We start from the raw sequence: 23697 nt of genomic DNA, 5'->3' as shown, positions 1-23697 counted from the left end.
GAGAAGGGGAACAGCATAATCTCAGACGAAACAACATGGTTCTCCAGGTTGGATTCAGCTTCTGCATCTGAATTCCTACTTTCCTCTTACATTTCTGTTTACATTTCTGTTTCCATCACCAGGCCTAGCCCCCAGGAAGAAGAAGCACCAAGCATAGACATGACTTCCATCCTTCCCGTGGCAGAGCTGAGACAGGCTCACATGTTCAAAAGGAGCTACACTGAGAACATTAATAAAACCATAAACAATAGAAAAAGAGCACAGATGACAAAGTACTTTCTGATACTAAAAATTCCTAGGGACAGAGTCTTTTATCACTCTATCCTGAGACCACAAGAAGAGTTGTGACTGCCTGCTAACATCCTGCTTGGTTCTTCTCCCAGCTCCACTAGTGTCACCAGTGTTTCTCACTCATGTGCTAACTGGTTCTTTAGGCCCCTTGGAACTGGTCCTGATTGACAGCTCATTTTAAGTATAAGCACTAATGCTCATGAAACGAACTTAAAAAATAGTTTTGTTTTGCCATTCAAGTTCTGCAAATCCCTTGGGCTTTTCTATCTCAAGTCTGTATCCTGGCTTGAAGGATGTGTGCAAGTGACCTCTGCTTTGCAGGCAGGTTTAGCATCTACCTCAGCCCCAAAATCTAGCTCTTCCTTGACAGGGCATCATCTCTGTTAACCTTTGCAGGCTTCTATGTTGTTTCACTTATGTGGGTCCTGTCTTTATATCCCTCGGCTTCCAGGCAAATGAAACACACAACTTGTGTCTGTGTGTCCTCAGAACTTGCATGCTATAGAGAACCTTAGCTACTGAATAGAATGATAAGGCTTCACAGAGATCAGAGAGCGAAGCTGGGGACACTGGGTCATTTTCCCATCACAGTCCTAGTTATTGCCCCATCTCTACAATTTAGTAGCCGTGGCCTTGGACAATTAAATTCACCTTACCTCACAGCTTTCTTAGTTGTCCATGAGTAGGTGAGACGAAGTGGTCTCTGATACCTATCAGTTCTGAAATCATTTGATCTGGAGTTAAAGTTACTCTCAAGTAATGTGAAAAGTAGGAAAAGAAACTTTTGAAAATCAGCATCTTCTGATGGGTGGAACCTCCAGAATATGGTATTCAGTTGATGGTGCTGGAGAAAGAAAACTCGTACTTACCTCTAGGGGGCATATATCAAAAGCTTTTCTAATTCCAATCACAGAAAAGGCTGTAAGATACAAGATGTTCTCTTGAGCTTCAACAGGCAAGGTACCCTAAAATAAACAATGGCTTAAAAGCACAGCAAACTGGTGTTTTTAGAGAAATGATCTAGCTTTAATCTCCATTTTGAGCTCCCATCATGTACTGCAGTTGGACTGCTTATTCTTGACAACTTTCAGGTCTTTTTTTTTGGCAGTACTGGGGTTTGAACTCAAGACTTCTCATTTGTTGAGCCACACTTCCAGCCCAACTCTAGTTCTTCTTGAGTCCCTTCACTTGCCTGTCTTCCTTAGTTCTACCTCCCAGCCCAAGTTCTTCAACACATTTAAATTTTCTCCCTCCTTCAAGACCGTGTAAAATGCCACCTTCTCTATGAAGCCCTATTTGGTCTCTGTTCTCCCATGTTTTTTCCTCTTAGTGTGGTGATAATCCAATGCAATGCTTATAAGACTTTCAGTGAAGTCCATTTGCTTCTCAAGTTTTATTTTAAACCACTCACCATCTAGTTCTCATTGCCCTAGTTCTTTGAATGGGCCACCCTCCCCTCTGCAATTCAAAATTCTAGGAATGACAGTATATGGAAAATGCTCAACATCACAAATCATCAGGAGAGTGCAAATTAAAACCACAATGAAATGTCACCTCACACCTGTTAGTATGGTGATCATTAAAAAGACATGAGATAAGTGTTAGCAAGGATGTGGAAAAAAGGGAACCCCTGTACATTGTTGGTGGGAATGTAAATTAGTATCGCTATTTTGTAAAGCAGGATAGAGGTTACTAAAAAAATTTAAATTATTAGTACCATATATACCAAATCCCACCACTGATTACATATCCAAAAGAAAAGAAATCAGAATCTCAATGATATACTGTCACTTCCATTGTGCAGCATTTTCCACATTGGCCAAGTTCATCAATGGATGAATGGATAAGGAAAATACAGCATAAATACACAAGGGAATACCACTCAGCCTTGAAAGGAAAGAAATCCTGTCATTTGTGACAACACTGAGAAGCCTGGAGAACATTAGTGAAATAAGCCAGTCAAAGAAAGAAAAGTACTGCTTAGATTTAGAATACAAAAAAAGTCAAACTCATAGAAACAGCAACTGAGGGCAAGGGGTGGGGATCTGGGAAAATGTTGAGCAAAAGTTATAAAAATTTCACTTAGACAATAATAATAAGTAGAGGAGATGTACTGTACCATAGGGTGACTATACTGTATTATACAGTACTTGAAAGCTACTGAGAGTAGATTTTTAAATGTCCTCAGTACAAAAACTGCATATATTAATTAGCTCAATTGAGCCATCTCACAATGATACACATATCAAAACATCATGTTTTCTACCATAAATATATGCAATTTTAATTTCAGTTAAGAGACTATATTAACTCTGAAAAAAATGTCAGCATACCACTGACTCTGATTGGAATGCTCTTTCTGCCTCCTTCCTACCTCTCAGGAACCCAATCAACTCATTTTTCTAGGCTCCTCCAAACTGGATTTGATCCTCTGCTTTCAATGAAGCTATATTTCCCTTTTCCTAATATGTACACACACTTGGGATTACTCCATGTCTGACTCCTCTGCTTAGTCCCTAAGCTCTATGACTTGGTGATCATACTTGTTTTGTCACTGTCATGTTCCTGCCATCTTGCCCTTACTACATATTCAATAGATATTTATTGAATGCTAATGATCATATACACACGTGCCTCGATTAGAGTTGCTAGTATTCATACTAGCATTGATACCCTGCCTTCTTTACCAGAGGATGAGCTCCTTCTGTAGAAGGGATATTATTCAGGGTTCATCTTTCTCACCTCTTCTTCCCTACTATGCCCTTGCATGTATGAATTAGGTGGTCAGTGAATGGTTGCTGAGTGGATATGGACGGATGGATAGATGGGTATCTTTAAGATAAAAATTTTACAGTATTTTACTCTTCAAAAAGCACCCATATCATATCAGTTGCCCCCATTTCTTAGGGGCACCCCAATCTGCTATTGGTACAACAAAGGGCCATTATTAGAACGAATGGCAGCCATGGGGGTCATTCATGCTTGATATGAAAGGACCTGGATTAGAGCAGGTAGAAAAGAATTCTGTTGGATCTTAAATAATCATTCTAAAGAGTTGAAGATATTACAGAGGTATCTTGGAGATATATTATAATTACTTTGCCATTCAAGTTTGTAAACAGATCCCAATCTCAGAAAACCGTTTGTTACACTTTTTAATAAGTTGACCCTAACCTTTCTTCATAACAGGATATAAGTAGGTTATCATCTTTCAAGACACTGCAACCCTGACTTGTAAGAAGGCGCTCATCTTTAGATTCAGCTTCCATGCCAATGGTAGGCAAATTAGTACATTTAGCGTATTCTAGATCTCTGGAATTTACCCCTGGGAACCACAAGTGACTATTACATCAGATGTCTAGATATCACTTATCTGACTGCTAATGAACTGTCTAAAGAGTTCTCACTTCACAGCACATGGGAGGCCTTTTGTATTCTTTTCCTACTCATAAGAGGTATCCTCCCAAAAAAGAATGAGAATGAAATTCAAACTCATAAATAAAATGATTCCTAATTTTACATTCGATTTCCTTACCTGTAATTTTATTGGTTGATAGTTGGAAGTTTCCTTGAAAGATCCGTTTTCCAACTGACAATTCTCAACCAGCCATAACAAAGAATTACAAATTGAATTTTGTTTCTGTTCTACATATTTATGTACTTGTCCAAGTACTCTTAAAGCAAAAGCTGTTAACCTTTAAGATAAAGATCAAATAAATATTTAGAACACTGAATCCCTCTGGATTTCCATTAGCAAGGTGTTTTATTTCATACAATTTTATTCTTTAAAAGAAAATAAAATTTGAAGACATACAATTACATGGTAAGTTATCATTTTACAAGGTGACAAAGGAAGATATTTGGAAAACATTCAGTCAACAAATGTGAGCAGCACGTGTATATTAATACATAAAATTCCCTCACTTTTTACAAAGGATTTTAAACATTAAATTACAGTATTTTGGTACAGACACACAAGACTATTTTAGTTACTTACCTATTTATAGACCTTTCATTGCTGTTAACCTTTGCTCCAACACTGTTAACAATTTTTAATTATTAAAATTATTTTTGATATGAATTAGAACGTGCTTCTCCACACTTCCCTAATTCATCCTCTGCTGACATCAGAATTGGTCGTATTCAGGAACACTGGTTGGCCCACGTTTTACACTGGGCTGTCTTGGGATTTTGGCTTTTGGAAGTCTCTTTGCTGTAGCAGGCTAGCAGGCATGAGTGTAGTCAGATTGCCACACTGCCTCACCACTTACTAGCTAGTTGGCCAAGTGTTACCCAATTTGTGCTTCAGAAAAAACGGCAATGGCAGGAAATACAAGTGAAGCACTCACTCCTGGGATTTTTAAAATTATGATTAAATTATATGAACACGCTAAAACAGCTCTGGGTGACAGTTAAAGATTCACTTGTAAGCACTTCTCTCTCTTGCTATTTGGCACTGTGTACTCCAAGCCCTAGAGTCCTCAAGGAGTGGGCACTGAGAACTCTTTTCTAGCACTGAAGCAAATGCAGCATGCTCGCACTCGCTGCCTCCTGTAGACTGAAATTCAAAATTTAAGTGTGACTTGGGGGAAAGAGAAAAGTAGGTTATTTGACTTGGTTTTGTTGTAGACCCTAGGCTACTTCTAGAGGTTCTTAGTCTGGCTTATCTCCTCAAACTTTACAAGAGGATCTGTTACTAAAAATTCATAGTAGAAAACAATTTTTAAAAGTTATATCGAAGAGAAATTTGATAAAACTAAAAAATGTACATGCCTTATGTTCCAGCAATTCTATCTCTAGGGATATATCCTGGAGAATTTCACATATGTGGATAAAAAGATATGAAGATGGAAGCATTGCTTCCAATAGTAAAGATTAGAAACAATTGTCCATCAAATGAGAATGTATAAATATTTTGGTAAGATGTAACACTGCATGACAATGAAAAGGAATGAACTAGATCTACCTATACTGCTAGATCTAAAAAACTAAACATTGAAGGGAAAAGGCAAGTTGCAGAATGATAATGACAGTTTGATACTGGTATGATCACTTAAGAACACAAAAAGAAATATATGAACTCATATACATGCATATAAAAGATTAAAAATGGTCTGAAAGAATAAATACATTTATGATAATAAATGACCTTGGAGGAAACTAGATAGGAATAAGATGAAAGCTTGAGTTAAAGGGAAAACTTGAACTATATCTGTAATGTTTTTCTTTTGTAAAAAAAACTAAGCTAATACAAAATGTTTATAACCATTAACTTTGGGTTTTGTTAATATGATTGTGATTTTTACATTTTTGTATCTTTCCTTTCTTTCTCAAGAAAAATTTGAGGGTGTTTAGGTGTTGGTTGGTTCCTTTTATGTTTATTATTTCTTTTAAGGGACTTGTGGAGTTGGGTGTGTACGGCAGCACCCATGTTTCTGTGTTTCTGGCTAAAAGCTAACCATCCATTCAGTCTTGCCTCAGCTCTGGAAAAGCTCTTGGTGTTTACTGAGGGGTTGCTGCATCATTCTGTGGGGATTTCCAGAGGGTTCCAGACTATGTTGACCCCCTAACCCCATCCCTGCATCTTCAAGTTGGCATATGTCTTTTGAAGTGTGTCACTCACATGTAGTAGACCCAATTCTAAAGTACAGTCTATGGCCCTTGGTGACTGGTTGGACATAGAGCCAAGAGGCAAGGGGATACTCAAAAAGTGACTGAGGATTCTGACTTGATCAGTGCAGGACAAAAATGTAAAGTCTTGCTGTGCACAGATGAAGAAAACAGAGAAGATGAGTATTTGAGAAAGAAAAGAGCAAATTTGGCACAAGTTGTCCTTGAAAGTCATTAGCTCTGTACACCTAAAGGTGTGGACCTGGAGCTTAGGGGAGAAGTTAGGCTGTAAGACATTGATTAGAGAGTTGTTGTGATAAAAGTTATGGAAGTCCTAGGCAAAGATGAGATTGTATAAGGAAAGATTATAGCAACTCTTTAACAGGACAAGGACGAAATCCTGAGGCATCTCAATAATTAAAGGGAAAAATCTAAAGTTAAATTATTGCAGGTTGTAAACTCCTTAAATACATTTCATACAGTAGAGACTACAAAGCATCTGGTGTACTGTATTTTTATTAAGTATTGTGTCAAAGTGTGATAGTATGTTTTAAAAAATAGACTGTCATGTGGAGTTTTAATTCATTTAGGCTGCTTTTTCCTCAAATTGTGAGGCTATACTTCACCAAATAAATACTTATTGAGCACCAGGTATGTACCAGGCACTAGGAATACTTGGAACGGCCACATGCAGTGTATGTTCTAATGGGGGAGACAGAGAAGTAAAATAAGACTATTAGCAATGAATGCTAAGGAGAAAAGGAACACAGGGAAAAGGCTATGAAGTGTTGAATGGGAATGGGCTGGAATTTTAGATAGAATGATAAAGCTGTCATCTCACTAAGAAGGTGGCTTTTGGTAAAGACCTGAAGGAAGTAGGGGAAAGAGTCTTGCTCGTACCCAGTGAGGAGCATTACAGACTGAGGGAACGATCAGTGCAGGGGCCCTGAAGTGGAGCGTGCCTGGTATGTTTGAGGAACAGTAAAGAGGGGTTTGAGTGGAATGCAGGAGACAAAGTGGAGAGGTGAGGCAGAGCCAGATCATACAGACTTCTTAAATTACAATAAAAACATTGGTTTTTCCTCTGGGTAAGATGAGAAGTTCCTGAATGGTTGTGAGAGGCGTGCCCTAAAGTACATTTTAATGGGGTCACTCCAGCTGTTGTGTGTGGTATATATCCAAAAGGATCAAAGTCTGAAGTCAGAAGACTAAAAGGTTAGTGCAATGATCCAGTGAGGAAGTTGGCTTGGACCAGGATGGTGTGGTGAAATTGGTGAGAAGTAGTCAAATTCAGGATGTATTTGAAGGTACAGCCAAGCATATTTGCTGGATCAGATGTGAGTTGTGAGAAAAAGAGAGGAGTGAAGAATGCCTAGGATTTCAATCTGAACATCTGGAGGAATAGAGTTCCCATTATGTCGTTATTCTTTAATGAGTGAATCAAACACTGTATGAAAATACAAGTCAAAACCTACTTACCAAGTGCTACCACTTTCACCCTTCCACATGCTGTAAGAATAGTCAGCATTTCTGTAGGACGTGATGCTCACCATTCCTAAGAGGCACAAGAAAAAAAACACAGGGCTTCCTTTGACCTCCACTTCTCCTCAAAGAGAGCTGCGTCAGCCCCTGGGGGTGGAAACTTCCTTTGGTGTTGAGCAGCAAGCATATGTGCTGTGGCCAACAGTGAACTTCTCAAAGGAAGTATATGAATTGCTTCAATTAGAAATTATCAAATAGAACATTCAGATCTCATTCAAAGAGGAAGGAAGTGCTCTGTAGAGGCTGGAATGCAGGTGTCTTGTCTCTCATCCAAGGATTTTTGATTAGTTAAGCCAAATGCTACAGAAATAATATTTAATTACATAGTAGAGTCCATCTCATGATTTTTTTGGGGTAAAATGATTTTATAATTAAACTTTTATGTAGTTTATAACAACTTTAATATTATATTAATCAGAATACTTGTTTAAAATCACTAGATGAATATGTGAAACTATTTTTTACCTTCTTTTATTTTTTTCTTCATGTTTTGCTTTTTAGTCATTGAATCAGGATGAAGGATGTTCCAGTGGTCTCCTGCTTCCAGGTAGTGAAAGACATAGAAAACTGGGACGATGCTCATCAGCTCTGCCTCTGCACTTCCCTTAGGGAGGTGGGTTAGGATATTGATGCCTTCCTGACTCAGAACCACAGATAGGACTTCACCTATAAGTAGTCCTGAAACAAAAAGAAATCGAAGTAGACACAACCACTTTCTATCAAGTTCTAACAATATATTTTACAGAAAGACAACCATCTCTATTCTTTCGTTTTTAACCTAAGAAGTTTACTTACTTCTCAGAAATGGGGTAAGAAAAACAGATATGACTAGGAACATGTATTTATTTATTGTACATTTTTAATTATCATATTACTGTTTTACTGAGGGTATACTGAAATTTACAAAAGCTCTCATACACTTTCCTCATATCCTTCCTCCTCCCACTGGTGCCAACCCCCCAGACAGGACCTGTTTTACCTTCCCATTCTCTGTTTTTGAAAAAAGACATTTTTATTTGTTTTGGATAGCTATACAAGGAGTTTCATTGCAACATTTCCATGTATATTTGTACTGCAAACCAAATCAGTTCATCCCCTCTATTTTTCTCCTTTCTACCTTATTCCCTTTCTTATGGTGATTTCAACAGGTTTAAAAATTTTATATTCATTCTTGTATAGAAAGTACATCAAACATATTCACCTTCTTAACTTCTTTCTTTTATCCTCCCTCTCCTTTTAGTGACCTCCCCTTAGCATGACCTGTTTTTCATAATATTGCTTGTATTTATATTGGGTCTATATTCCACATATGATAGAAAACATGGTGGCCTTTGGCTTTCTGAACCAGACTAACTTAAGATGATGTTCTCCAGTTAGGAGCATGTTTTAACAGAAGACTTAAAATATCACTGTAATATTGTGGTAGAGATTACTGCATAGAGTACATGGCAAATTAGTTGTCATTCAGCCCACTGGGTTTAGACATTGTAAACCATACCAACCGATCCTCCCATGAAACAAAGCAAACAGCTAAAACTGGGAATTCTGTGACCACTGTTTATAATCCCCTGTGCAACCTTAGATAAGCCACTTTCTTATAAATCCAACAGAGTTGCACAAGATCCAAAAGGTCCTTTCCAAGTACTAACATTCTGTGACACAAGGTTTTATCTGAGATAAAATGTAATCAGAACATTCTACCATTTTGATCATTGAATTGTAAAGGCTAGAGAGCAGGGAACACCCATCAAAGATCTCACATCTGTAAATGTCCTGCTGTAGTTTCAAATGTATGTCCTTCCCAAAGCCATATGTTAAAACCGGTAGTTTTAGAAGGCAGGGTTTTTCATGAGGATTCTGTCCTTGTGAATGGGATTAATGACATTAGAAAAGAGGTGTGAGGGGACTGTTCACCCTTTTTTTGACATTCTGCCCTTCTACCTTCTGCCACATGAAGATGCAGCGATGAGAGAGCCCATGGGAGGCAGGGAACATCTTTGCCAGACACTGAATCTTTTGACGCCTTGAATTTGGACTTCCCAACCTCTAGAACTGTGAGAAACAAATGTCTGTTCTTTATAAATTACTTGGTCTTAGATATTTCATTATACTAGGATGGATGGAGTAAGATTTCATAGAGCAGTGTCATTGCTCATGGTCATTTACATGTCCTAAAGCCTTCTGTGCAGCAGAACTGGCCACTAAGACCACAGGAAGTTCTTTAAGTCTTGAAGCAGCTGCACACCCATTTTAGAGAAGTCTTTGGGCCTCCAAAGGCCCACTCTCCATCATGGGAGAATTCATCTCCATTTAAATCAGGCCAGTGGAAGAAGATAGTTGAAAAAATAATTATGTGTTTCAAGGTGGGGGTTGAGAGGCACAGGTACTCTCAAAGGCAGATTTATACATGCAAGGAAGCAGAAAAATAAATATAGTAATCATGAGGATATTTAACTATGATTTGAAGCACAAAGTGAAATAAAAAATAGAAATGGGATTTACCTTTTACACTCAAAATCCTTTTGACATTTGTTTTGGGGACCAAATCTAGTGGTATCTTATACGGAAACTCCTTTCGTCTGCTAATGACACCTGCAATTAAAAATGATTAGATTTGCACAGAGGCCTTAGGGGAAGAGACTATTTGTACATGATATAATGTACATGCTGAAAAGAGTTTTTCAAAATAAAATTCTTACAATAACACCACTAATATTTAAAAGGAAAGAAAATCAAGGATTTTTATCAAAACCTAGGCTTGTACAACTTCTTTAAATAAAAAATTAAATTTGGCTGTAAGCTGAAAAGATACGAAATAAATAGGTCATATCAATTTTACACACCAGTAAAGGATAGCATGCCATTTTTCCAGAGAAAATTGTTCCTGGAATTGAAATATAAAAATAACTAATGCGTAGTTTCTTAGTGAAGGTCATTTGCACCCTAGCTCCACCAGGAAACATGACCTGAGATTTTTTCCGTTTCCCTTCCCAGTCTAACTTAGACGCTTTTCCTCTAGGCCCACACAGAGTGTTAGCATACTGGGGTCAGAGAATTTTTCTACTATAATCAGTCCCTAGTGTGTGTCAAAAAGCAGTACTATTTATACTATTTATCATTGTACTGACAGTACCAAGCACTCCAGGAAGCTCTTTAAGTGCATTATTACATTGTATCCTCACAACAAACCTGTGTGCTTAGTCTATGTTTATTAATTTTCTGGATGAGGAAACTGGGGCTAGTTCAAGGTCACAGAACTAATACAGGTGGAGCTGCAATCTGAGTGAAGGAAGCTTTACTGCAGAGTCCACTATAGACACCATAAAGAGAATTCACCCCAGCACTTAACATAGTCTCTGGCATATGGAAGGTGCAAGTTAACAGAAAAGCTACATGACTTTGCCAAAGAGGCAGGATGTTCTTCGTGAAACTTCTTTCTCCTTTAATCCTTGATGAATTATGAAGATATTATATTAAAATAAAATTCAGTGACGGCATTTAAAATGTTGAAGTATGGTTGACAGGGCATAAAGTTCAGAAAGCTTACTGTGCATGTGACACTAACCAAGATGGAACCTTTCTATGCCTTAGTTTGTTCACTGGTTAAATGGTGATATAATGTTTTCCTCCAAGGATTTGTGTGAGAGTAAAAATCATACAGACAAAGAGCCTGGCATACAGTGTGTGCTCAATATATAGCACTTATTACAGAGAAACTGTTTGTGACTATTGAAATTAAATCCTGCTCTTGAGTATTTCAATTCTCATTGGCAACTTTACTACCAGAAGGAAAAGCAGAAGAAAGTTAGAATCAAGGAAGTCAATTTTACTCCTTGTTAGAGATCATGATGAAAAAAGTCATCATGACAGAAAGTAAAACATTTAAAAGTCAAATCTGTAAAAATTCAATAGAATAAAACACACAACAATGTTTTTGTGAACTAAGGGTAGAAGAAGACTTCTTAAAGATTATGCTCAAAATAAACAACCAACCAAAACCAAATCCCTAAATAACCATTATGATGGATTGACTATTCCAGAATAAAGAATTCCTGGTCAAAACCCACTAAGATTTCCTTTTGCTCAAAGAAGTATATGAAAGACAACAATCAAGAAGAAATAGATAAGAAGATTCAAATATAAAAATGTACAAAGGAGATGAGTAAGCAATTGACAGAAGGGAAACCCAAATGGCCAACAAACATATGAAGAAATGCTTAAAATCACTTCCAACTAGAATAATGCAAATTAAAATAATAATGAGATATCACTTTATATTAATCAAAAATGTCACATTTTAGAGAGGCAAGCAATACCAACTGTTGGTGAGGATGTGGAGAAAAGAGACCCCTCATGTATTGCCAGTGGAAGTGTAAATAATGCAGGCATTCTGAAGAGCAAGTGGCAGAAATAAATGACATTAAATATGTGTATGTTAATTTGATTAAAGCACTATGTATAGAGACCTGAAGTACCAAGGTGAATCCCCCCTTGGGCTATCAATACACACTTAATTAAAAAAATGAAAATGTCTTTTCCAGGAGTGGGTACCAGTGGGAGGGGAAGTGGATATAAGGAAAGGATGAATGAGTGTGACTATGGTGGATATATTTTGTATTCATATGTGAAAATAGAAGAATGAAACCTGTTGAAATTGTACTAAGAAGGGGGTGGGGGAAGAGGGAGAGCAATGGAAGAGTAAATCTAAGATATATTGTAAACACATATGTAAGTATCACCCTGTGCAACTATTACAATGCTAATAAATAAAAAAAAGAATCTACACATTTAACATTTTGAAAGATAGTACCTTCAGTTACATACATACTTTAATTTCTAGAGAAAAAGATGGCATATAAAATACAAAGTTATTCTTCCTACCATAAATTCCCTTAGGGTCCAGAGTGAAACCGGCATAGCTTTCCCTTTTGACCCCTTCTGGCTAAAGTAAAGGCAGAAAACATTTAGTTAAGAACATAGTTATATTTCTATGACCTGAATTCCTTGGATCAATTTTTATGGTCCCCTTTCCCAATATAAAAATTCCTCTTTTTTTTTAAAATTTAAATATTGATCAGAGCAAACTGTCAACAGAAGTTATTATGGGTTAGGTAATGGGTTGTATAGATTAGCTCATTTAATCTAAAAAGTTCTTTGAGGTAGGTGCTATAATCTCTCATTTGACAGACAAGGAATGGTACACATCGTGATCAAGAAATTTATCCAACATCTCATTGCTAGGAAGTGTGGAGCCAGGGTTCAAAGCCAAGCTGCTCACTCCAGAGTCTGCATGAAACCATGACTCAAGGATGAATAGGAATGCACCTTGCAACACAAACCAATACACATTTTTCTGATGTTTTTTGTTTGGTTAGACAGAGTCTTGCTAAATTGCAATCCTCCTGCCTCAGCTTTCAGAATGCTGGGATTACAGATGTGCACCACTATGCTGGACTGTTTTATTTAAAAAATCTAAGCATAATTTCAGACTTATAAGAAAGTTGCAGAACTAGTACAAAGAAATCTGGGATTTCATCCACCAGGATCCTCAATTGTTAGTTCTTTGTTACATTTACATTATCATTTCCCTCTCTTCCCCTGACACAAATCATTTGAAAACAAATTATTTCTAACATTTCTTTCCAGGAAAAAAAGGTTTTTTTTCTTTTTTTCTTTTTTGCAATACTGTGGCTTGAACTCAGGGCCTACACCTTGAGCCACTCCACGGCCCTTTCTTTGTGATGGGTGTTTTCGAGATAGGGTCTCACAAACTATTTGCCTGGGGTTGGCTTTGAACTGCAATCCTCCTGAGTCACTAAGATTACAGGCATGAGCCACCTGCGCCCAGCTCAGAAAAAAGCATTTTTAAAAAGACTCATGTTATTCAGCCTTAAAAGGGAAAGAAATTCTGACATAAGCTATAAACACAGATAAGCCTTGGGAATATGCTAAGTGAATTAAGCCAGTTACAAAGAGAAAGACATATTTCCTATGATTTCACTTTTTATGAGGTACTTAGAGAAGATAAAGTTATAGAGACAGAAATAGAGTGAGTATTGCGAGGGGCTTGACAGATGGTAGGAAGGGGGGTTATTTAATAGGTAGAGAGTTTCCATTCTGCAAGATGAAAACGGTGCTGGGGATGGATGATTGCTTCCTCATTAGATCTGGTGTGAATTATTGACAGGAATATTGCTGAAACTGATGCTGTGTTCTTCTTGTATCTTACCACGTGGTACAGAATTTCAATTTGTCCAAATACTGATGGCATTCATTTTGATTTGATTAAGGTGGTGTCTGCTAGGATTCCTTGCTATAGAATTGCCCCTTTCTCATTTCTCTTAAACTAGTAATTTGTGGGAAAATTACAAAAAATAAAAAAAAAAAGACTAGTGTTTTTCTTACCACCACTCTTAATGTTTTTACTAAGATTTCTCTTCCAAATGAAGTCTCCAGGGAAAAGCTGATGTTGTGGAGGCCGATTTCCAGAGGAAGCAGGCTGAAGGTCACCAGGTGACTGGAGGAGCCCTCTACTCTCTGGCGTACACATTTAGAAGTCTTTGCCCTGTGATGGTCAGGGGCTGGGCTTCCCGAGGTACAGATTCCCTCCACGGCAGTCATTCTAACACAGAACTGAAATACACCAGCGAAGAAGCCTATCAAAATAGACTATCATCTGAGTCATACAGCTTGTGAAAAAATCACCCCTTAGTTTCTGAGGCATGGGTCTCAGAGAGCTCATGTGTACATCTACACACAAGCTTCTGTGGAGCTTAGCAATGTCAGGGCATGTCTAGAACTCAGCACCTGCTGAGAGCTGTCTCACCTTCCTTAGATGCAAAGCTATGTAGTTCTGTGCTCATGCAGAGCACTTGGCCATGGTCACTTCACCTGTTTGTGTTTTAGCTAGTGGGAGCTTCAGGCTCAGGTACTTTGTGTCTTATTCATGGTTGTATTTTTTAGCTTAGCCTCTGCTAATAAATGATGGCTTGATGAATGATTGAACACTATGCATCATGGCCTATTCAAAACCCTGCTCCAATCTTACTAACTTTCCACTGGTACCTCATTTTATGACTAAACTCTGTCTCTAGAAAGGAGAATGATGGAGGAGGTGAATTCAACTATGATAACATTGTAAAAACTTTTGTAAATGTCACAATGTGTCCCCAGTACAAAAATAATTTTAAAAAGACCTAGATTCAAATCTTGGCTCTCCTTATCAACTATTATAGGAACAGGTGGCATGACCTCTTTAAATTTCTGCTTTCTGATATTTTTTGGCAGTACTGGGATTTGAACTCAGGGCCTCACCCTTGCTAGACAGGTACTCTACCACTTGAGCACTCCATCAGCTTGCCTTTCACCTTTGAGATAGAGTATTCCTATATAGCCTAGGCTGGCCTGAAGCTCGGATCCTCCTGTCCTCACTTCCAAGTGACAGGACTACAGGGTTGTACTACCACATTTGACTGATATAGTCCTTTTGGAAGGCAATTATGTCCGTATGGATCAAAAGGCAAAATGCTCCTGCCCTTTCACCCAGTTACTCTACTCCAAGACGAAACACCTTTCCCACAGAAATAACCACACATGTGTAGGGAGAACTGTATGCATAAATGTAGGCTTTCAAAAATCAATTACTATAGTGAAAACTTGGAAACAACAACATCTCTTTCATAGACAAATGGTTAAATAAAATATGGTATATTCAATTTGTGAATTTCTTTGCAGCTATTAACATATACTGATACGAAAACATGTCTCCCATGATATTACCAGTGGGAATGCATGTTGCTGGAGGGTTTGTGCCTACCCCGATTTTATGTGTGTTTGGTTGGTTGAGCTGAAACCCCGGCTGATCTCACTCCTCCAAATGGCCAGAGCTAGGCTTTTGCCTCTGCAACCTACTTTTCTGTCATATTCACCTGTTAATGTATCTGTCCTGAATTATGATTTGACGTGTCTCAATAGTGACTCCTCCTAACATGATTTGGATTGGAAAATGAAATTGGCTTTTCTATGACAAAAATCATGTCTTATTTTGGCTGGTTTTTTTTTGCTGTGACAATTAAAACTGCAATTGTGATGTTCCAAGGTTTTAGACAAAAATGATTTCATAAAAAATTTTCTTGATAATGGCATAATAAAATTGGCAATATTTTTATTTCCCCAATTTTCATGATCATATGGATTAACCAAGGAATGTCTACCCTTATAAAAATAAAGGAATAGAATTTATGTTGAATCTTCTTTCAGTTCTAGCATAAATAATATTTATTCATAGTTATTAGGCTAACTGAGAGAATCTATTAATAGGAGATGCTTTCTTTCTTTTTATTTTTTTGTGGTACTGGGGTTTGAACTCATGGCCTCATGCTTGCTAGAGGAGTCACTCTACCACTTGAGCCATGCCACCAGCCAGGAGATACTTTTGTAATAAAATTCTATTTTTTGTGTTTAATAACTTTAGAACTTTATGTTATTTTTCAATTTTGTGCTAAAATATTTGTAATAATAGTTAAATACACAATCATTTGCCACTAGAGTCTTCTAACCATGGAATTTAAAGATATTTCATTTTGATATATGTATCTTTATTTGTTTCAGAGTATAATTTCATGATCATAGAAAAAAATTCAATCAGAAAGTACAATGGAGTGGAAAGAAAATATGAGTGAACAGAGGAAAAGAAATGATATGTAATCTGTTGTGAAAAGTATTCAAGTATTTTAAAAATGGATTGTTATTATATTTAGATTCTGCTATTTAAGTCTAAATGTGGTATGTCTTATTTTAAAATATCAATCTATTTTAAATATTTCAAATATATTTAAATACATAATTTATGTTTAAATATATAAGAATATTTAAAAATAATATTTAACAGAATATTTAAAATATTCCAAAAGTTTTCAACTGCCATCTTTGAAATCTTTGTTGAAAAATTTTACCTGTTAACTTAAAAAGGTGTCAATGGAATACACAATCTCTCTGAAAAAATTTAGAGAGTATCCAAAGAAAATTGGGGGGGAAACCATTGAAATACTCATTTCTAAGAATAAATTTTGAGCTTAAAAATATATATAGTTGATTTATAGGCTGTGTTGTGTTCCCACATAAAGTTTTGTGGTTGTGATTTTCAAGGCAATCATCCTATTACAGAATTCTCTGCAGTGCAGAGCTGGCAAGAAGACAAATGGTGGGTTCCATCATGGTTGGAGGCTTTCATGCATTGTACCCTGGAATGAGAGAAGTCAGGGAGTTGATGTGGTTTTAGTCCATGTGGTCATAATGATGTTTTGTGGTTTCTGATCTGCACAAGGAATAAGATAAAAACATCAGAGGGTCAACAGATAATAGAAAAGTGACTGAGTCAATGGATTGGAGGTCACAATGGTGTTGGAGAGCTATAGCTATGGAAATGATAGGGCTAATGAGTCAGAAGGATAGGAAGGAGGCTGTGGTTGGATGGGGAGAAGTTTGAGACAAGATCCACAGAGTAAAAATGAATATGAATAGTTCAAAGGGTTGTTAGCACCAAGGAGAGCATGGAACTCAATCGAACTAAGTGTGAACTTACTGTCCTCTGAACCTTCCTAGCACACTGATTCTTCTTCAGATTGGAGGTGGGTAAAGACTGTTCTGACTCCTCCTCCTTCTTGCATCCTTTCATGTTCCAAACTGCATTTCTAGTAAGGCACTCACTGTATTTGGTTTATATTGATCAACTGGGTTGAGGGCAGGCAGAGCTGCTCAAGTGGTAAAAGCATCTGCCTAGCAAGGTTGAGGCTCTGAGTTCAAACCCCAATGCAACCAAAAAGAAAATTAATCTGAACTGAGTTGAGCTTTAATTTTTGGTATGTGACAGACTGATAAAAACCAGAGAATGTTTTCTTTTATTCCCTATTTATTCTAACTTCCCATAAATACCTACTTACCATTGTTCCAGAAGTTCTATAGTTATAAACAGTTCCTTTCAATTGGATCTGTTCCCCTCGTACCACAGAATATGGTATATTCATTTCCAGGAAGGTATCTTTGAATACCTTTGTCTTGAGAGTATCAGCAACACATATACCTTCAGCCCGACATAAAAGCAAGGTAGGAACATATTAGGAAATTCTTATCATGCTTTCTTAGTGCTGAAATGCCTCACGTTTGCTTTATTTCAAAGAAAAAAGAATGTTAGGTCATTTTTTCCTCTGTACTATCTCCCCCTGTTCTTGAACTTCCCATTCATTGAACTTTATTTTTATGCTTATTGGTGTTTATGAAAATTTATTTGTTCCACAAATATTTAATTCTATTTAAGGCATGAGAATGTTTACCAGCTAGAGCAGCAAGTCTTTTTTTTTTTTTAGGTACAGTTATAATGTTTCTTTTTTTTTTTAATTTTATTTTTATTGTTTTTACATTTACTTACATGTGTATACATTATTTTGGGCCACTTTCTCCCTCTCCTAACACCAAGTCTTTATATGTTCATTTTGGCTCCATTTAATGATATGGAAATTTGGATTGTGGAAACTAAGATTTTGTAGAAATAAAAATAGTGAACAAATGAAACCAACCTTGAAGTTATTTACAAAGTACCTTCACTAAGTCACCTCAAAGGAACATTAGCCCAGCAAAGGTCAACAACAAATACACTTGCTTCTGACCCTACTCAGGGTCCCAGTCACTGAGAAAAGTGAAGGGACACAGGGACGTGACACCAACATTTGTACAACACCAGTTAGTAGATGAGCAAAAGAAGGAATTAACAGGCTTGAAGGAACGGACAGATCTGTCTTTTGGTAATACAGCATGGTAATACCACTCGTGTCTGGGGAAAACTAAATACACAGTGAGAGAGAACGACATCTTGCTAATCAATTCGTTTAATTTATTGCTAATTAAATAAGTATATAGCTTAAGCTCTCTTACCACTATTTGAAATGCCAACACCTTGAACCTCCCAGGTAGTGAGGGTGTCAGGCAGCACAACCCGCAACTGTTTTCTGGAAGTTAAAATGTTTATATTCAACTACAGTGAACCATTAACACAACTTGACAGAATTTTTGATTTATATGACTTCAGGAGAAGGAAAACAGTCACATTAGGTATTAAGGAAAAACTTGTCAAGGATAATACATGCAGCAGCCCTCTCATCTAGTTCATGTTTTCAGACATTGCTCCTGCAAGGTGAGCATTCACGTTCATGATGCCTTCGAAACGTTGTAAAATCAAAGCACACAGAGCAAAGAGAAAATTACGGTCATTGTGATTATGTTCTACAATAGGGAAGCAAAGCAATGCACTTATTTATTTATGGCAGTGGGGATTGAACCAAGGGCCTTGCATTTGCTAGACAAGCACTCTATCACTTGAGTTATGCCCCCAGCCCTGTTGTTTTTATTTTGTTTTTTAGATACAATCTTGTACTAACTTTTCCCAACCTTGCCTCAAACTTGTGATCGTCCTGTCTGTCTCCTGAGTGGCTGGGATTACAGACATGGGCTACCACACCAGACTAAAGTAATGCATCTTAATTCTGCTCATTGATATAATTAAAATTTTCTAATTATGACTAAGCTCATATATTGATTTACAGCTGTTGTCCACCACCTTTGTCAGAGTATACAGCACTCATAAGTTATCATCCTGCTCTCAATCAGTTTATCGTCCAGTGGAAAATAGTTAAGCAAGTAAGGGGCAGTTCACTCTAACAACTGTACCAAGAAGTCATTAAAAGAGCTCAGAAGCAATGTGTATTCATTCAACACATTTATTTCCATGTTTCTACAAGCAGGATCCTAGGCCAAATACTGGATATAAAACAGCAATCTGACTTTTGTTTTTGTCTTCGAGTTATTTTAAAGAGGAGGCAAACAAACAGAACATTATCATAGTATATGACACATGTAACAGGGTTAATTTATTGGTGTCATTAATTCAATCACCTGCAAGATAGGGGACAGTACAGGAAATTTTACCGCAAGTACTAGCTAATGACGACATGAAAACAACTCCTTAATAGGATGCACAGCACACAGGTGTACACAGTAAGCGTACAATAAAATGAAATGGTAATTTTTACCAAAAATTAATGCTTCCCGGGAACCAACTTCCAGAGAAAAGTATATTTAAAAAAGATAAAGCAAGACAAAGCAAAATTTAACCAACTATTAGGTCACCTTAAATCTGAATCATGTTCAGATTTTTGGCCATGCTATTTGCATTTTTCCATATTTTTTCAGAGCAGCGTCAAGGAAGTGTGATACCTTTTATGAACGTGATGAACTTCCCATAGCCAGCTTTCTGGAAAGTAGCTCCGAATTTCTGGCTTCGTTACTGGCAAGAGAGTCTTCATGTCTGAGGAAAAAAATCATATTCAGTTGTGAAAAATGAATTCTGCTCATAGATGAATTTGTAAATATAGCCATTCTTCTATAATTTAAGTATTTTCTAAAAGGTCAATACAACATTTTGTTTAGGGATTTAAAAACAGAACTACAAAGGCTTTAGGATTTCTTCACTAATAGAACTGATAAAATAATCATAAAAGTAACTATGATGATTTATTTAAGGTGTTAAGTGTTTAGTGTTCTTGAGACAGGCAAGATCCTGGTCGGTCTATAAAGTTATTTTCAGTTGCATACTTTTACTAATTGCATTCACATTAGAAAACAGCCTTGTATGCACATATGAATAATAAAAGAAAAAGAAAAAAAAGAAAACAGGGAACTTTTATATGATTTAGCTTGTTCATTTATTTGTATTTACTTTGATAAAAATAGAACTTCTGCTTTCATTTAAGATGAACTAATAGGTACTGAATTTCCTCTCTGAGCCTTAAAAACTCAGGAAAGCAGACACAATACATAAAACATCAGTTTTCAGATATCAGGACATAGGCAATAAAGGGCTAGGATCCCTGAGAGGGAAGCCCTAAAAATCATCCCACGTTAGTTACTGTCTGGGAGCAGTTCACCGGCAGGGCAGGGCAGGGAGAGGAGCCCACGCAGAGCTGTGGCCTTGAAGACATGTGACAACACACATGGAGTTCTGGGAGGCCAAGCTGTCCATGAAGATGGGGTACAGAGAGGGGGCTGCAGAGAGCGAGTTGCATGTAGCTGGAGACAACCAGATGATTTGAGTTGAAACACTGGGCAGTGAGAAGATAATGTTCTAGACTGTTCATCAAACTGCTACTTGGAATAAGCAAAAATTATGGAACAGTCTAAATGTACATGGTTTTGGAAACTGGCCGTAGCAGTAGAAACTTATCCATTGAAATGGACAATGTTTAAAGCTGTACAGTTAAACAAACCAATCAGAATAAAAACATCCATCTTATATCATTCCCTAAAAACGATATATGGATGAAAGGAAAGCTCTAAAATTTCTGAAAATATATTAATGAGAGTTACAGAAGCAAGAGCGCAACTTTTATAATAAGTAAACTTCATTGTACGGTAGATTTAGAATCTTTGATGTATTTGGTCAGGGTAGGTATAAAGAATTTTTCATGGTTGTGATATAACAGAACTCTTAGAACTCAAAGGCATATTGGAGATACCCAGTCCAAGGTTCTGTCTTGATCTCGGAGAAGATTAAATAATCATTCAAGTTCACACAGTGAGTAGGCATCAGGTATATTTTGGGCTTTGACTCTGGGCTAGTGGAATCGCTCAAAGAGGACTAGTGTACCTCTCAAATTCCCAAGAACGATCACAGATGTTTTTCTTATGGTCATTTATAAGGTGTCTTTTCTACCTCCAGTTTTCACAAGAGCATAAAAAAGGCCTTTCTCGCTTACCAGCATAGCATTGCACCCAGTCCCCCAGGCTGGGCCGAGTTATGACGGGAAACATCACACTTACGTAGTCTCCCCAACTGCATGGGTTTAACAGAGTCTTTAGCTCGGAGCTGATTTGCGAGGATGCAGCATTCGTTGAAAGCTCGGATGCAAAACGGGCCTATAGTGACCCGTGCAACTCGCTGCTCGCAGGTCTCATCATTATTAAACCGGGCTCCATCGAAACAGCATTTCCTTGGCACTGGATGTTTGTATTTAGCAGCTGAAACGGTGACAACACAAGTGCCCCGGTCACGCATAGAGTCCTAACAGCTCAGGCTTAGAAAGACTCTCAGGGGAGGGCTGGGGACCTGACTAGCAAGCATGAGGTCCTGAGTTCAAATCCCAGTACAGCAAACTAAAAGAGGAATCTCAAGGGATTCTTGGTTTCTATTACCAAAGACCCCCTTACCTAAAATAGCCAAAGGTGGTTGACTGATGGGTCTCTCCTTGGAGCTACTCCAGGACTAGGGAGGGTGAGACCTCACCCATTAGTGCATCCCAATTCACACTAAATGGTTAAAGGGCTTCCTGCAATCAGGCTAAGTACTAACTTTTCAGACTGGCACTCTGGGTTCAGCACCCTTTGAACAAAATAAGTGAACTATCCAAGATGCTTTCCAGTATTTGAAGATGACTATCATTACTATACAGAATTTCCTTCCAGAAGGTAAATACTCTGCTTTTTCAAACATATCTTATATGTTAGTGAGTAGACTCTCACTCGTAGCCTCATTCTTAAGTTCTCGGATTAATTAGTGCCTGCTTTTTGTATGATTACAGTGTAGAAGGAAGGTTATGATTATAGTGACTGGAGTATAAATGGAAGAAATCATTACATCTCTATATGCATGATGATTGGCTGAACTCAGGCCACTACAAGATCACTTTCTTTCTACCTGTAAGATGACCAATTATATTATGATTTAAATAATTCCTATTAGACTTAATTTCAAAAAAATAACCAGTTAAATATATGAAATAGAAGAAGCAGATTTCTAGGTATGTCCCAAAGTTAATTAGACCACAGGTTTTTGTCAAAATAAAATGGAAGGATATGACTTTAACTGTTAGATGACATTTGTAGAGAAGAAATATTTGTGACAAATAAGAGTTAATATTTTTGTTTTTGTAAGTAAAGCAGGAGAGTTTATTGAAATAGAAAAAATAGCAAAGAGTTGAGTCCCCAGAGCTGGGAGGTGTCCCAAGAGAGGGTTGCCCAATATTTTAAATTTTAGAGATAGAAATAATAAAGACCTATTTTCTTCAGGGTAAGGCCATGGTGAATGAAATGTTGGGTTTATTTGGATTAATCTTTCTCACTGAGGTGAGCTAGACCTTCCTACATATCTTTCTTTTTTTCTTTTTGTTGGTACTATGGTTTGAACTTGGGACCTCATGCTTGCTAGACAGGTGCTCTACTACCTGAGTCACATTCCCAGTCCTTTTTTTCCCTGGGGCCAGCCTTGGACCATGATTCTCCTACCTATAGCCTCCTGCAGAATTGGCATTACAGGTATGGACCACTGTGCCCCATGTTGAGATGGAGTCTCCCTAACTTTTTGCCCAAGATGGCCTCAAGCTATGATTCTCCCACTCTCCACGTCCTGAGTAGCTGGGATCATAGGTATGAACCACCATGCCTGGCCCTATGTCTTTCTTTTCACCAATTCTATTTGAATTAGGGGAAATTATATGATGCTTCATTTTCTTCAGCTTTTGAATGATATGGTCACAGCATTTCTATAATCAAATGAAGCTTTTAGAGTACCTTGTTCTTCTATTTTTTGCTGCAATTCTCGTCTTGGCCTGAGAACATCTTTGCAAGGTTCATCTATTTTTATTTTTAAGCAACAAAGAAAGGGGGAGAAAAGAGATTAAAATTTTAAAATCTTAAAAAAAAAAGAGTTCCATGAAACAAAATACTTAAAACATTCACAAGTCATTCATTCAACAGATCTGTACTGAGAGCCTGCTTCAGATCAGGACTTCTGCATTTCACCTCTTAATTTGTCCTCTTAATTTGATACTGAATGACCCCAGTGTCATATAATTCTATTTGTTTTATCTGGGTTTACTGTTGAATCCTGTTCTTTTCTGATGCATTGATTACTGTGAACCACTTAAGCATTTAAAGTGAGCAAGGGTTTTCTTTTTTGGGGCGGGGTGAAACTATTTATCTAATTTGCAACTTGAGCGACATTATTGCAACTAGAACTATAAATACCATAGTATCAAGTGTAATTATGAACAATTTTAAAATCACAGAAAGAAGGTGATTAGGATGTGAGCTCTAGCCTTGAAGAGCTCACAGTACTAGGGCGAGCTTATCTTAAGTATTTGAATGTGCAGTGATGGACTGCTGTTCCCGTCAATGTCCTCCCATCACAGGAAGAGGAAATGATCAATT

General features: G+C 37.3%; 1 protein-coding gene across 1 annotated transcript in view; it reads right to left on the bottom strand.

Annotated features, from left to right (window-relative positions):
• C5 (complement C5) overlaps positions 1-23697 on the bottom strand; it is a 75386-nt gene that overhangs the window by 26619 nt on the left and 25070 nt on the right. The window contains exons 16-27 of the mRNA XM_074051113.1: positions 23059-23121; positions 21313-21510; positions 19711-19801; positions 18373-18446; positions 17385-17524; positions 13849-14076; positions 12325-12385; positions 9946-10035; positions 7909-8121; positions 7381-7456; positions 3827-3986; positions 1161-1256 (exon numbers count right to left, since the gene is read on the bottom strand). Of these exons, the coding sequence (XP_073907214.1) occupies positions 1161-1256; positions 3827-3986; positions 7381-7456; positions 7909-8121; positions 9946-10035; positions 12325-12385; positions 13849-14076; positions 17385-17524; positions 18373-18446; positions 19711-19801; positions 21313-21510; positions 23059-23121 (1490 nt within the window). The remainder of the gene's footprint in view (positions 1-1160; positions 1257-3826; positions 3987-7380; positions 7457-7908; positions 8122-9945; positions 10036-12324; positions 12386-13848; positions 14077-17384; positions 17525-18372; positions 18447-19710; positions 19802-21312; positions 21511-23058; positions 23122-23697) is intronic.

Source organism: Castor canadensis, chromosome 13 (genome assembly GCF_047511655.1).
Source record: "Castor canadensis chromosome 13, mCasCan1.hap1v2, whole genome shotgun sequence".
In the NCBI taxonomy this organism is placed as follows: domain Eukaryota; kingdom Metazoa; phylum Chordata; class Mammalia; order Rodentia; family Castoridae; genus Castor; species Castor canadensis.
Note: the sequence above shows the minus strand (reverse complement) of the source record. Positions and strands in the feature narration are given on the sequence as shown.